This window comes from Nothoprocta perdicaria, unplaced genomic scaffold, assembly GCF_003342845.1.
Source record: "Nothoprocta perdicaria isolate Ctin4 unplaced genomic scaffold, notPer1 scaffold_51, whole genome shotgun sequence".
In the NCBI taxonomy this organism is placed as follows: domain Eukaryota; kingdom Metazoa; phylum Chordata; class Aves; order Tinamiformes; family Tinamidae; genus Nothoprocta; species Nothoprocta perdicaria.
The window spans coordinates 571,739-586,494 of record NW_020455766.1 but is presented as its reverse complement, the minus strand read 5'-3'; the positions used below and the strand labels follow the sequence as shown (position 1 = coordinate 586,494).

Genomic DNA, 14,756 nt, shown 5'->3' with positions numbered 1-14,756 from the left:
GGCTGCAGGGGCGCGGCGCGTGGCCGCCCCGGATGTTGATGCGCGGCGGCCGTGACGCGGCGCCGGCGGAAGCAGACGTGGCCGGCGGCAGGGGCCGGGGGCTCCGCGGCCGCCTCGGCGCCTCCCGAGCGGAGCGGAGCGGAGCGTGGGGCGCCATGGCGGCGCGGCGCGGCCCGGCGCCCGGCGCGCTGCTCTGCGCGCTCGTGGCGTGGGCGGCGGGCGCGGCGGGCGGCGGGCGGGCCGCGCCGCACCTCAGCGACGACATCCCCTTCAGGGTCAACTGGCCCGGCACCGAGCTCAGCCTGGTGGGTGCCGCGCCCAACGGCCGCCGCCAACGGCCGCGGGYGGGGGGACGAGGGGCAGTTACTAACCGTTAAGGGCACTGATATTTACAGGGCTGCGTTGTCCCCCCCCAGGGGCGATCAGTGCAGGCGCAGCCGGGGTCTGTTTCTGAAGGCCCCGTGGGACCGAGGCGGTTTGTCGCGGCGGGGTGCGCGGCGTAGCCGTTCCGAGCAGCGCCTCCAAGGCGAGCGCGCGGTTTCAGTGGYGGTGGCCAGGCGGGCCTGGGCTCGCGTGGGTCTGCGGCCGGCTCTGCTGCTGCCCTGCGAGGACAACACGTGTGCTGCCCAGCGCCCGGGGCTCTGGCTGCGTCAGAGCAGGACGCAGCCCTTGGCCTCCAGGTGTAAAACATGCAAAAGAAGAGAAGTTCCGCACAGGGTGGTTGGAAATCCTTGATTTGGAAATACGTGCCCTGGAGCGAGAGGATGAGCGCACATGACAGCGGGAATGTGGATGGAAATAGGAGCGAAACAAGGAAAGAAACCAAACAAGCGAATACCAGCAGAGCACTTTAAATGGCCAAACTATTCTTTTTGATATAATTAAAGCCAAATAAATGTTCTGGACCGCCTGCACCATCAGCCTGTATGAATTTTCCTGTTCGTGCATTTGGGATTGTTTTTAACAGGTATCACCTAAAAAAGAATCCGGACTAATTCAGAGGCTGTTTGTTTCCCTTAGCCCACAAGCGGTGTTCTGTACAAAGAGGATAACTTCATCATCATGACCACTGTGGATAAAGAAAAATATAAATGTATTCTTCCGCTCATATCCAGTGGCAATGAGGTAAGTTCAGTAGACATTTTTCATAATTGTAAGTCCCTACAACAACTTCTGTGTTTTTTTTTTCCTGAAATAACCTTTTTTTTTCCTTAAAATAGCCATTTTTTCCCCTATAAAAGGGAAAATCATCTACAGAGCAATGAACRCAATTTATATGCACGCGTTCATTTGGTTTTAGATATAGCTCTATACCAAGCGCAGCCCCTCTGAGCAGTCTGGAAGTGCTCATTTGTAACATATGGTTGCTCAGGTACACTATTAGTTGATAGGTTTGGCCATCCCCATCATGACGTTTCTTTCTGGAATGTCAGCAAAAAATCAACGCTGATTAAAAACTTGCTGTGTTTTAAATAGCATTGTCAAATTCTATGCCAATAAAGTTTCGTTCTCCTTCATCTTCTCCCGGAGTGGAAAACACTGAATGCACAACCCAGGGCTTGAGTTTTAAAGCATATGAACAGCTTTGCTTATACAGAAGAAAGTAGAGGAGGTCCGTCTTTGCTTTTGGAAATTCATGAGGATTATCCTTGGTCTTTAATGGTTCTTGTGTTCACACTGTGCAAAAAAAGGACTGCCCAGAGAGGCTGTCCCCCCACTAGTAGGGACCCCCCATTCTGACAGAGCCTTCCTCCTTGAGGTGGCTGACAGTACAGAGTACCTCCACATAGGTGAGAAACCTTCAGTTCTAAAGAACTTTACAGTGCATATTTTTTCAACAGCATATATATTTGCAGAGTAAAAAATATGCAGAAATCAACTTGTACAATATTATGTCTGCCTTTCTGATCCACTTTTTTTTTAACTCARTAAAAGCTGTATGGTATTCCAGTTGCACTGCATGAATACATTGAGGCTGATTACCAAATTAAAATTTTTTTGGATAATTTTCCTATTCGTGTCCCAAGCTGCCACTCTTGATATGAGCAAGTTGAGAACTACTACTCTTTTGGAATACATGTATGTCTTAAAAGCACAGATTTTTTTTTTCTGTTTTAACTCCTTGATTTGTAACTCTTATTTGGCCTTTCTTAACTAAATTATCTTCTAATCTCAACACAGTCCTTTCACGGCAGGAATTAATGAGTTTTTATGTCTTTAATTTTGCAATAAGTTTTTATTTATTTTAAATGAGTATTTACTACACATTTAATGTCTACTGCCTTTAATATTGATAAATTGAAATAATCGTTTTCTTCTAGGAAGAAGAGAAGGACTACAAAGGCCCTACTCCAGGAGAATTGTTGGAACCCCTTTTTAAGCAAAGTAGCTGTTCGTACAGAGTATGTTATTCCTACACCAATACTTGGCATGTTTATCACAAGTTTACAGCTCAGCTCATTTTAACATTCAAGGTTCAGTGTAGCTGACAACTGTGTAAATAAGGGTATTTCAGGTAGTAATTCAATCTGAAACAAATTTTCTACATCTTGATAATTTTATCTTAATGTTAGTGTAATAGTCTAAGTAGCGGGAGATCTTGGGATACAAAACAACAGGGTGATTGCAGTAGCAATTTACAAATAAGGATTTAAAATGTTTACTTTTAGGAGTCCAGCCCTAATATTTCACACAGTCTATAATGAAAAACATTCCTCAGAAAACATTAGAAKATCAAAACAGATGTGCTTCTAGATAACCAACTAACATCACTGTTTAAAAGTTCATTTCCTCAAACCTCTTCACAAACAAGTGGTTGTTGAGGACCAACAAGTGACAGAACCTTCAGATCTCTCGGGAGTCCTACAGGAGGGGAGGGAGGGTGAAGCCCAATTGATAAACAGTCCATATCTGCCCAGAGCGCAAAAGCAGTGTGTGCTGAGTCACCAGCTTAGCCCTAGTGGTAAAGAGAAAATTAGCTCAACCATTTTTTTCTTCTTTTTGCTGTGTTATGTCTGTGCAGAAATGAAAGAAATTTTGTCATTGGTGTTTATTTGGAACAAGTTAAAATCCTTAGGCAGCACTGAGGCCATTTGTTGTGCTACTGCATGTGAGGGTGTTTTTACCCACCTGCTTGGGCCAGATGTTTTTACTGCTAAAGCCAAAAGTTTTTGGAAAAATGCCTTTTTCTGGTAGTGTATATAAATTGAAAATGTCTTTTTTTTTTTTTTTTTTTTTTTCTCTTTCCCACCCCTTTTTTTCTTGAAGATTGAATCTTACTGGACTTACGAAGTCTGCCATGGAAAACATATCCGTCAATATCATGAAGAGAAAGAAACTGGTCAAGTAGGTTTCTTGCAATTTGATAATTTCAGTTCCCTTTTTGCTACTATATATCTGTTTAACTTTTCAAAAAGACTTGAAATCATATGCCCTTGAAAATGTATGGAAATGATAACTGAAATACTTTAACTTTTTTTTTTTTGATTGTAGAAAATAAACATCCAAGAATACTATCTTGGGAATATGATGATAAAGAACCCACTGTCAGAACCAGGTTTGTTTTAGTTTATTTTGTTGATGCTAAAGAATTATTTTGGCTTTAATTACTACATTCTCAGAAATGCGCTGGAACTTCTGTAGAAAACTATTTCTAATGTGAAAGGGTAGTGGAATTCTGTGGATTACTCTTTCTTCCAAAATCTATTTTCTGTTAATTCCTTTTCAGTGCCTCACATCACATCCATCCTGTCAGTTTTGCCATACTATATAAAATACAATAGCTAATTAGGGTCAGATAGAGAAAACATGTAGTATTAAAAAAAAAAAGAAAGAAAGAAAAAGAAAAAAAGAACTGATATTTGCTTGACATGACTGACTCTCTTTTTGAGTGGGGGGAAGTGTCTTTCAAGCTATAAGCAGGGCASAGAGAGCACAGCACATTCTGGGCTCTGCTATTCTCTAATAAAGCGTAGTGTACAAACCACAGCTTCATGGCTTTTGCAGATGAATTTGATCCTTGGAATTGCTTGAAAGACTTCAAGCACGGATCTGCAAAAATACTGAAGTGCCTGAAGTGGAAATTCAGTGAAATTTGGGCAGCTGAGCCCCAAGCTCATTTTCTAAGCACTTGCATTATTGCAGGTGCTGGGAGTTCTGTTTGTACCGGCCAAYACCTGCCTCCCTGCTACACAGGGCTGAGCACTTTGGCATTACATTAGTCCAAAGAACTCTAAAAATCCACAAATTCAGTGCCCATCATCAGATTAAGTAGAAACAATAGAAAATACATCAGCATTGAGTAGTTTTTTAAATTCTGAGCTGGTTTGTAAAAAAGTGGATGCCACTATTTTCCTCCTCCTAAAAATGATAGCTTAAGTGCCTATGACCTAGGAAGATTTCAGAGCTATAAACTCCCTGTCTTTGAATGGCTGCCTGCAGCCTTCASTTAGGTGTCTTTCTTCTGAACAGAGAGTTTTAGAAACGTTGCATTTTTTGGCACTGATTATCGAGTTAGAGTGTTTGTACTGTTACTAATCCTGTGCAGAAGTGCCTATTTTTCCCTAGCTGCTGCTGTACAGAAAACAGATATGCAGTTTTTACGACTCTTTTCTTGGGGGCTAGATGCTAGAAAATTGCATGTAGTGATAATTCAGATCATCATATCCAAGACTTTCAGGATGCTGGCCCTCTGTCCTTTCTGCTTGGGTGGCAGATTTTACTCTTTGTGTGCTTCCTATACAGCTACAATTGATGCTACTTCTCTTAAAAATTCAAATAGATTGTGAGATGAGTCCACAGTAAGCTTGGAACTACTGAAGAGGAGACAGAACTGCCTTTCTCTCCATTCTTTCACTCTGAGTGGGATCCAGACTATGTCCTGAAACAGCTGAGATTGCTAAGGAGAGCTTTAACCTCTGCCAACCTGTGACTCCCCTAGTACTGATGTTTACTCTCCTGATCACCCTTGTGCCATGCACCCTCGCCTAACTTCTTCCTCCAGCTCGTGTAGCTGCTGAGACTAGGGGGTGGGCTGAAGTACTTACCTGCTTGTTACTGTCCTGGCCTATAATTCACACACTGTGAAAGCAGCAGTCAGCTTGCCCTCAAACAGCAGCAGTAATGACATATTATTCTGGCCTATATGACCTTACTGTTGTTCTAGGGCTGAATTTGGCCTGTCTGACAAACTCATAAAATTGTCTCAAGATGCTGACTCGCATTTTGTTCTGTTTGCTCTGAATCCCAGATCACTGGGTTTGGGTTTTTTCTTTTTTTTTTCCTTTCTTTCCTCTTTTTCTTTCCTCTTTCACCACCTGCACGTTGGTGAAATGGACTCTGACAGCTTATGAAAAGAATACTAGCAAATACACAAAACATACAAACTTCTCTGTGTATATACTTTCATTTTATTTCAAGTTCRAAACGTTATGCTTACCTCGTTCTTAATTATTCCCTAGATCAAGAAGAAAAGGAAAATCCAAAAGAGAGTGCAAAAGAGGCAAGTGAAAAACATCTATTTTAATTTTTGCCATCAATAGTAGGGACAATTTAAATATGATGACATTAAATAATTAGTGCCCTACTAAAATTAGTATCAGTAAATGAAATTGCTTTCCTGAGCTGCACTCTTCTCACTTTTGATTATCAGTCCTACCTCAAAAAGCTTATTTATCTGTTATATCGAGTTTTGTGTCCTTCCAGTTATTGGACTTCAAAGCTGTTCAAATCTTAAGCTTGAAAGAGAAAGAATTACTCTTCCACTCTGAAAACAATACGCACACAAACACCAAGTTCCATTACAGCAGCATTTTTCTAGCTACATCACAGATGCAGCTAGAGATTCCTTTAGTCAGAGGAGATTCCTTTAATGGTAGCTGCATGCATTTGGGGTAAGAAGAAACGCTTAACAAACCCTTACAGCACTAGTCTTGCTGAATTCCCAATGACTTGTTGGCCCATCCCATAAAACTCTGTGCTACCCTTTTCTATGAGAGAACTTTTGTATTTGGTTAGGGCCAAAAACTCTATTCTGAGTTACTTTTTATAATGGACTACCTAAATATTTGAAGTTCAGAACTAGCAACAACAGAACTGACCTGGGAAAAAAACATATACCTACCTTATTTCCAGTTGTCTTTCATGTTAATTGCTGAAATCGGATTCTGTCTGCATGTTCTTTGTGGTACCAACTTACATAGCAGAGTGGTTCCTGTTTTTTGGTGGATCTCAGAAAACAGATGTTCTTGGTATGCATTTGGGAGGTAGTTTCAGAATAAGCTAAATCTTTTCCTAACTTTTTCAGCAGTTCTTATGATGTTCATAGACTATCTTCAGTCTACAAAGAATTTCAATTTGCAATTTTAGTGGAATCTGTAGCCATGAAAGGGAGAAGGCAGACAACACAGGAAGGATTTACTTAAAGTAACCAAAAAGAACCACTGAGGCTGAGGTTTTATCTGAAATCCTACACAGGGGCCTTTCAGTTGGGTGCAGACAATAACTGTCTACTCTTGCGTGTCTTCAGTGAGATGCTTGGGCAGTCTTTCAGAATTTAAGGAGAAATTGCGCCTTCTGAAGGGAAGGGAGGGCATTGGCACCCCTTTTACCAGCCAGTTTGAACACAGTCAGAACATAGAGTCAATTCCCAGCTTTGAATATTCAGGGATAGAACAGAGGGACACTGGAGGCAAAGGGTGCCTAAACAATTAACTTACTGTCATGTTCATTCTTTCACCTCATAAATATCATWCCCCTTCATTCAGTCATGGTGAACAGTTTCAGTTGGACACAGTCAATGGCCTATGACAAGATTAACATGTGTTTGATAACAGAGGGAGGGGAGACAGAAAAGATCACAAGTCTCCKGGGTTGGTGTCGTGAGCGTGGATGGCGGCACCAGCACCTAGCACAGCGCCTGGTCTCTAGTGCGCTGACACCATTCACCTGCTGGAACCACGTGGGGCGAGAAAAGTGTCTCCTGTGGATTCCAACATGGCTTTTGCATAAGCAGAACTTGGGTACCCAGGAACTTCAGCAGCACTCAGGATAGGAACCGGGAGAGGGCGGAATTGATCAGTTTAAMGAGTCAATCTTCCAAAGTGAAGATCGTTCTAAACTTGAACACATAAATCCGATTATGACTCCAGCTTCTCGTGCCCTTAATATTCTGTCTGCACAAAAAATAGATGGCATGATTATGCACCACTAGTAATTGTATTCACAAGCCATTARTGAGCTGCTACATTTCTATTGGAAAAGCATTTTTAAAGATGAAGAAATAAGTCTGAAGAGATATTATTTAAAATACATACAAAATGAAGGAAATGGAAGGAAAGGTTTTTACCTGGGGTATGTGAAGTACCTTTACTTTAGAAAGCTTTCTTTAAAAAAAGTATTGTAGATGAAGATTTCAAACTTCATCAGGTAGGATTTACTTTGTATGTATTGTTACTTTGTATGTATTGTGAACTTTCTGTTAGAGGAGGTAAGGGGTGGCTGAAATGCTCTGCGCAGGGGTGAACGCAGACTATCTGGTACGGGGTGCGGTGCAGAGACCTGACCAGCACTGCCCGGTGCCGTGGTCTCCAGGACCTGGCACTGCAGTGAAGGCAACGTGCTCGGCCAGACCTTGGCTGAGCCTGGCAGAGCTCCTCCTGTGTGTCTCCTGGGCTGCAGCTCTGAAAAACGTAGCACTTGGCTGGCAAGATTTCTTAGAATTGAAACACGGGGCAACCTATAGAGGCTGCAGCTGCTTTTGCTACCAGACGTGGCTGCGCTTTGCGGTCCAGCCTCGGGTGGCTTGGTGCATTTGTGCAGTGCTCTGCTGGAGGCAATGAACCAGAACCTGCCTGGCTGCAGCAAGAGGCAAGGAACCTTATTGTGACCCTTAACTTTGGTTTTCTTTCACCTAGATACCTACAAAAAATATAGAAGGGCAGATGACCCCGTACTACCCTGTAGAAATGGGAAACGGCACTCCTTGCAGCTTGCGACAGAACCTGCCCCGATCCAGCACGGTGATGTACATCTGCCACCCAGAGGCTAAGCACGAGATCCTCTCCGTAGCCGAAATCACCACCTGTGAATATGAAGTGGTTATACTGACCCCTCTGCTTTGCAGCCATCCTAAATACAGGTACGGTACCCAAATCTTGGCTAACACTGGGACTCCACATTTTCATCAACCCTGCATGCGTGCCTCTATACAAGTCTTTTGTCCAGCTGTGGTTTCTTGTACAAAACTTTCTAGACATTCTCTGTACAAGAAAAAAAGATAGACGCTACTCAGTCCAATGGATATTTGTAGTGATTGTAATAAAAAACTCTAAAACATAAGATTTTAGCAGAGGCTTCTGAGCTACTAAGCAGTAGTGAGAGTGTGCTGGCATACCTGTGTAAACAACAGTAATAAGTTCTAAGGAACGTAAGTGATATATCCCTAACTTGTTTGGACAGGTTCAGGGCTTCCCCTGTGAATGACATCTTTTGCCAGTCACTACCAGGATCCCCACTTAAACCCCATAACCTGGAACAGCTGGAGAAACAGCAAGAATTGATGAAGATGCCTTTTAGAAGAGTTAAGGAGGTAGGATTTCTTTTCTTTTTTTTCTTTTCTTTTTTTTTTTTTTCAGGAAAATAATATTTTCCATGTTTCAATATGTTTAACTTCAATTTCAGTGGAATTATTCACAACTTCTTCCCAACCATCTAAGACCCTATCAGTCTTTCAAATTGTCTTTATAAGTTTGTTGAAAACATCTATAAGTTACCCTAGTTAGAAGAAAAATAAATCAGTTAAGTTTTAAACTAGAAGCTCAAACTTAAAGCCTCCTTAGCCTACTAGTTTACTAAGCCTATAGGTTTTTGACCTTCCAGCTTTTTTCAACTATCCTGAAGACTGTGMAAAAAGCACTGACAAAATATTTTATAGTTTTTCCCACAGCCTACCACTTTTATGGTCTATAAGAAGTTATGTAATATTAGATTTAGCAAGGGGCATATAAAGTCTTAAATGGGCATATTTATGTATATTCTAATTTCAGGAAGAAATGCATTCAACAAAAGAAGAGAAGTTTTCTTCCATCCATAAACCAGTTGCTGTTGGAAACCACCAACTCTTGACTGTGGGAACAACCCATATCTCCAAACTGACTGATGACCAACTTATAAAGGAGTTTCTTAGTGGTTCCTACTGCTTCCATGGGGTAAGAAGTAAATGTATGTGCAGTAAAATAGCTACTTTTTACTTATACATACTTTTTTTATATAATTCTTAATTTTTCATGAACTTTGATYGTTGAAATTTTGTCCTCAGCAGAGACCTGCTTTGTTTCTCATTAACAAAACAGGTATTTTTCCTTAAAAAAAAAAAAATACTAGTAATTTTAGCTATAAGTGAAAATATGATTTAATTTTACTCTGTTCTTGTGGGTCTTTTACCTAGTTCTGGATATTACCTTTTGTTCACTTGGTTGCTTCCAAACTCACTTCTCTGACAGTGTTGCATTGTGCTCATTGTGCCCCATTCTCAGGTATCTATAGGGTCTGTCTTTGTGTTTTTGTCTCTCTTCCCCACTAAATGCTCTCATTCTGCTGTGTGTTGGAGGAGAAATTTATTTGGGACATAAACCAATTTCACAGTGGCCAGAAGCATGGAAAGTAGGAGCTTAATATTTGTAAATGATATTTCTGTGACTTTCAAATGCCTCATAGTTCATTCTTGCCTAGCCTCATAGTTAATTCTTGCCTGGCCATGCTGGGTGAAATACAAAACTGAAGTCTTTTACTATTAGAGAATAGCACTGGAGCTTTCATTGCACAAGCCAAATCAACTTCCATGTTTTAACAGCATTATTTACAAGCATAATAGCTGCCTTTCTTCTTCCTGATACAGGGAAGACTTATGTACTTGTAAGTTTAGGCTATTAAATTTACTGAAAGGTATCTTYAGTCTTTTTGTTACAACTTCCTTGAATAATAGATAATGAAAACTGTTCTGCACTAATGTTGTTAATAAGAAGAATAATCTGAGAAAATTCAGCAAACTATAAAGGGAGGAAGCAGTTAGGACAGTGCATTAAAAARGGAGATTTACTTAAGGAAGCTCGGAGAACAGCCGAGGCTGATGTTTTACCTGTCTTTGAAAGGACAAAACACGTTGTAAAAACCATAAAGTGGGAGGACACATACAGCTTTTACAGAAAGCTGTAGATCTTCAAGATCAATCAGKCCATATAAAAATGAGATTCTCTTTACTTAACCTCATCTATTCCATCTCTTGCCTGTATCAATTAGTCTAATAAGAGATTTATGTCCAGTGCAGTGCTTGAACCCTGTATCTGACTCCTGGAGATGCAGTTTTCAGCGATAATACTTGGTGATTTAGGGTCAGGAAGAAAGCTGGGCCTGTGTGTTTTGGGGGTCGGGTATTTTGTTTGGGCCTTTTTTGTGCTAACTGAACTGATTTCTCTCCTTAGGGGGTTGGTTGGTGGAAGTACGAGTTCTGCTATGGCAAATACGTGCACCAGTACCACGAGGTGAGCTCAGTGTTTGACATTCTGCCGCTAGATGGCTACAGCTCCTCTCATTGAACCCAAAGGCCTGTAGTAAGAGTGAGGGGGTTTTTGTGTTTTGTTTTGTTTTGTTTTTTAAGTGGAGGCAGTGGAAATACATTTGTAAAAACAACCCAAACCAGGAGCTGTTTTGCTCCTTGGAACACATGTCTAACTGCACAGCCACAGAGGCTGTTGTGAAAAGACAGTCAAACTAAGGCTTGATCCTTCATGCAAGCTCACTCATACTGTGCTGAGCCAAATGCAAGAACAGGGTACTGCAGCCAGTAGAAGACTTGCTCTGAAGTGACAAGCCACCTGTCATTGCAGCTTCCTCACCGTTAAACTGGGGATACAGGGCAATCACCAGCTTTTCCTCTCTTAGGATAAGGAAAGCGGGAAGACCTCTGTGGTTGTGGGTACGTGGAACAGGGAGGAGCACATCGAGTGGTCCAAGAAGAACGCGGCCAGGACCTACTATCTCCGAGAAGACGGCACGCAGACAGTTAGGTAGGGCTGCAGGCACCTGAGCCCGTGGGCTCCTGGACTGGTCCCTTCCTAGCAAGGGGGAGGAGAAGAGGAAGTACGGGAGGCTCTTCTGCATTTGTGAATACTCATTTTACTAATTGATAAACTATTAAGAGAAGATGATACAGATTTCCCCCCAGTAGACATAGAACATCCAAAAAGATCATTGAACACTTTGGATATGACACAAAKAAATCTTCCAACAGTGAACAATGATCTGCTTCTATGGTAATTTAAATACAATATATTGCTTTTGGGTTCTGTACATGGGAGTTAAATCTGGAGAATTATGAGCTATTATGCAGCTTAGCTGTGTATTTAAGACTTTAATTTTTAAGACTCTCACGTTTAATATTTCCACACTTTCTCATTCCAAACTTTTTTGGCAGGATGGTGTCTCATTTCTATGGAAACGGAGATGTGTGTGACTTAACAGACAAGCCAAGGCAGGTGACTGTGAAGTTGAAGTAAGTTAACCTTCTATATAAATGTACATTTCATCTCAGACCTACGTTTCCTCTCTGCTTCATATGTCTGAGGAGGAAGCCTTGGCTGTCTTTTTCATACAGCTCAGAAAGCATTCCCTGAGCTTTGCAAAAATGCTATAGATACCAGCAAAATCCATAGTTTAGTCTTGTGCTTTTCAGTAGCAAATTGAGTCTTTTCTCTTTGTTTTCCTTTTCAGATGTAAAGAATCTGATTCCCCGCATGCTGTAACCATATACATGTTAGAGCCTCATTCTTGCCAATACATTCTTGGGGTACGTAAACCCACTTGGACTCCCTCAGACCAGGTGTTGCCTAGCAGAGCACGTCTCAAGGTGCCTGGCACACGTTACATGGAAAGTGTGTGACCAGGTTTGACTTTAGCCTGTATTTGTGGCAGCCAAAGAATAAAAACAAAGGTTTGGGTTGAATTTGACAAGAGGAAGAGATTGTTCTACTAAAGTGAGAGCCTTTATATCTACTAGCTCTGGCAGGGCTGGTAGTGTTAATGCAACGCTGGCAAGGGAATGTAGAAATCACGGATGAAGACATGGTAGGTTTTTCAGACACACTTAAGAAGGTTCATTTAAGTGTCGTTAAATCTTACTAAGCTGTTGTCCTATAATCACCTCTGTGTTCCTACTATATCTCTCATCTATTTTGTTTAAATTATTTTTAAAGACTGTGCACAAAAGATTTTTGTCGTATATTTTAGTCCTAATACATAGTYGCTAAACAAATACAGCTTTTTCTTCAATTGCATTTGCTTAATAAAAGGAGGGTTATTATTAATTACACTGGTCATATGCTACAGAAATAAAAGTAGAAATTACCGCTTTTGCAAAGCGATGCTAAAAACTCCGCTTGTTGTGATCTACTGAAATGATTCTCTTGCAAACCTCTGCTGCATTGTTGTTTTTTGTTTTTTTTTTTTTGTAAAAGCTTGTCAATACTTTTAGTTTTTAACATTTTGACCTTTCATGTTCAAGGTGGAGTCTCCAGTCATCTGTAAGATTCTGGATACAGCAGATGAATATGGGCTCCTGTCGGTGCCCAGCTAGAGAGCAGCGAGAGCCGTGAGGGAAGGCAGAGAGGCAGCAGCGCCGCGGCCCTGCTCCCCGCCAGCGCCGTCCTGCGAGGCACCGCCGCAAAGCCAAGCTGCAGGCAACCAACCTCACACCAGCAGGACTCTGTCAGAKGGGGACTCGTGAACCACTTTGTGTATAACTATGTGTATATAAGAGGTTATTGATAAACTTTTAACAATTAAAATCCTGTCTTGCACTTCCTGTTTGACTTGTGTATGAGGAGTTCTGACACCGTCGCCCTTATTGAGGTGTAAATTATCACTCTGGAGACGCAGACAAGACCCAGCTTCATGTGACAAGTTCAGCTGCCAGCAGCAAGGACGGAAGAGGGAAACCACGTTCTGCTCAAGAGCCTTCAGCAGCCACTAGAAGACCACGAGTTGTTCCAACACAAACGCTGCATCATTTTGACCATTTGCAACTGATTTATGGCACAGGCCCTTCCTGTTACCCTGCTTTCCCCGCCCCGCTGTTATCCCTTTTCCAGCCCGGGTGGCTTTTCAGGACCTGTTTTTACTTATAGGTACCTATGCCGGAGCGTTCATTTGAATATATTTATTTTGCTTAACAGCAGTCACTCATTCCCTTTTTGCATGGGAGGAAGCTCAGGTTATAATATTTGTGATCTATAATCTTAACACTTCTGTGTCAACACTAGGCCTGTTTCAACGCCCTGACTTGTGTGTGTTCAGCAGTGTGTTCTGCAGCTGTCTGACTTGCTGCTTTTTCAGTGACAAAATCTCAGTACATGCACCTATCTTCCACCTGGACAACACCAGAACGGAGGTCTGGTTTCCTCCGACGTGTCTACCTTACACATAAGGGTCTGGGTTTGGGGAGGGGGCAGGTGTCATTGTTTGCTTTGTTTTTTTCTGCACAGGCAAATGAGTTTGTCTCATTTTTTTACCATTTTTTTACATATTCCTAAATGGAAGCTGAAGGACTGGATATCTGAAGTATGATATAACCACAGGATCTAAARTGCATTTCTGTAAACAACATTTTTCCAAGGGGAGGTTAAAAAAGTACATGCTTGAACTGGTGCTTTCTGGCCAACCTGCCCTCAAGGATTTTATCCCGGGGGGGAGCACTGGAGGCCTGGCACCCACTTGGGTTCCCTTTCCAAGCCACTATCTAACTCAGACCCTGACCATCGTGARCAAGACAAGATTACCCGTGTGTCCTTCAGGTTGATGTACCCTGTTCTAATTACACACTGGAAAAAGAAATAGCAGACTTTTGCTGCAAGAGAACTTAGCAAGTATTTCCATATGCCTAATCCTGCCTTAAGTTCCATCACCATGAGCTAGGCAATTCTGCGAAAAGCCTGAGCTAGGATGATTATACTGGGAGTGAGCAAAATCTGGGCACTATTTCAGTCTGTAGCAACTGTGTGTGCTCAGTGTCCTAATTACTGCTCCTTGTCGGTAAGGCAGCTGCACGTTTCCTCTTTCCTAGAGCTCTTGTGCAAGGGGTAGGCGTTTCATGTCTGATGTCACACAGAAATTTGCCAACCATTTGGCATATGACTAGCTGAATGTCACCCACAATACCAAGTTAAGCTGCTAGACGGCTGAAATGTAAGAGCTAATTTTGCTATATCCTGTATAGTAGGAAAAAACAGCAGCAGCAAGATGATAGGATGGTATGACATACAAATTCTGAGTCATTATTCCTGCTCTTATCTGTACCTTAATGGTCTAGCAATAGGTCAACATAGACTAGGAAATGAGAGCATCTTCTACACAGATTTTTTTTTCCCAATCTTCTTCTGAAGTTTGTGGGAAAAGCAAAAAGATGCTTGAATTCTAATCCTATGTTTTCACCAGCAGCATTTAGAAAAGGCACAAGGAGCAATGTTCTCCCAAATTAAACATCTAACCTCGTTTCTCTAAMATTCTTTTATTTGCCTCCATAATTACCCGGACCAACTTCTCACTAAGTCTCCCTGAGTTCTGTCTACCTCAGACAGAACTGAGGTGGGTCCTGAGTTGGGTCCTGGCTGCAGACCAGTCTGTCTTTGGCCCAGACAAAGAATTTGCTGCACTATCAGTTTATAAACTCTACGTTAAGCAGCAAGCAGAGAGCCCTTCAGAAAGCA

The 14,756-nt window shown here is 41.9% G+C and overlaps 1 protein-coding gene across 1 annotated transcript; it reads left to right on the top strand.

Annotated features, from left to right (window-relative positions):
- The first annotated feature begins 155 nt into the window (after positions 1 to 155).
- Positions 156 to 13,034, top strand: ERLEC1 (endoplasmic reticulum lectin 1). The gene is made up of 14 exons (XM_026048059.1): positions 156 to 305; positions 1,021 to 1,125; positions 2,322 to 2,402; positions 3,268 to 3,345; positions 3,493 to 3,556; positions 5,460 to 5,500; positions 7,914 to 8,137; positions 8,458 to 8,587; positions 9,045 to 9,206; positions 10,479 to 10,538; positions 10,939 to 11,063; positions 11,471 to 11,548; positions 11,767 to 11,842; positions 12,557 to 13,034. Exons 1-14 carry the CDS (start codon positions 156 to 158, stop codon positions 12,626 to 12,628), a joined length of 1,446 nt encoding a protein of 481 aa, XP_025903844.1. The 3' UTR covers positions 12,629 to 13,034.
- The last annotated feature ends 1,722 nt before the right edge of the window (positions 13,035 to 14,756 follow it).

Coding starts and splice junctions, on each gene's coding strand:
- ERLEC1 (XM_026048059.1), top strand. CDS start 156: ATGGCGGCGCGGCGCGGCCCGGCGCCCGGCGCGCTGCTCTGCGCGCTC. Junction 5,501..7,913: donor CAAAAGAGAGTGCAAAAGAG/GCAAGTGAAAAA, acceptor TCTTTCACCTAG/ATACCTACAAAAAATATAGA. Junction 11,843..12,556: donor CTTGCCAATACATTCTTGGG/GTACGTAAACCC, acceptor TTCATGTTCAAG/GTGGAGTCTCCAGTCATCTG.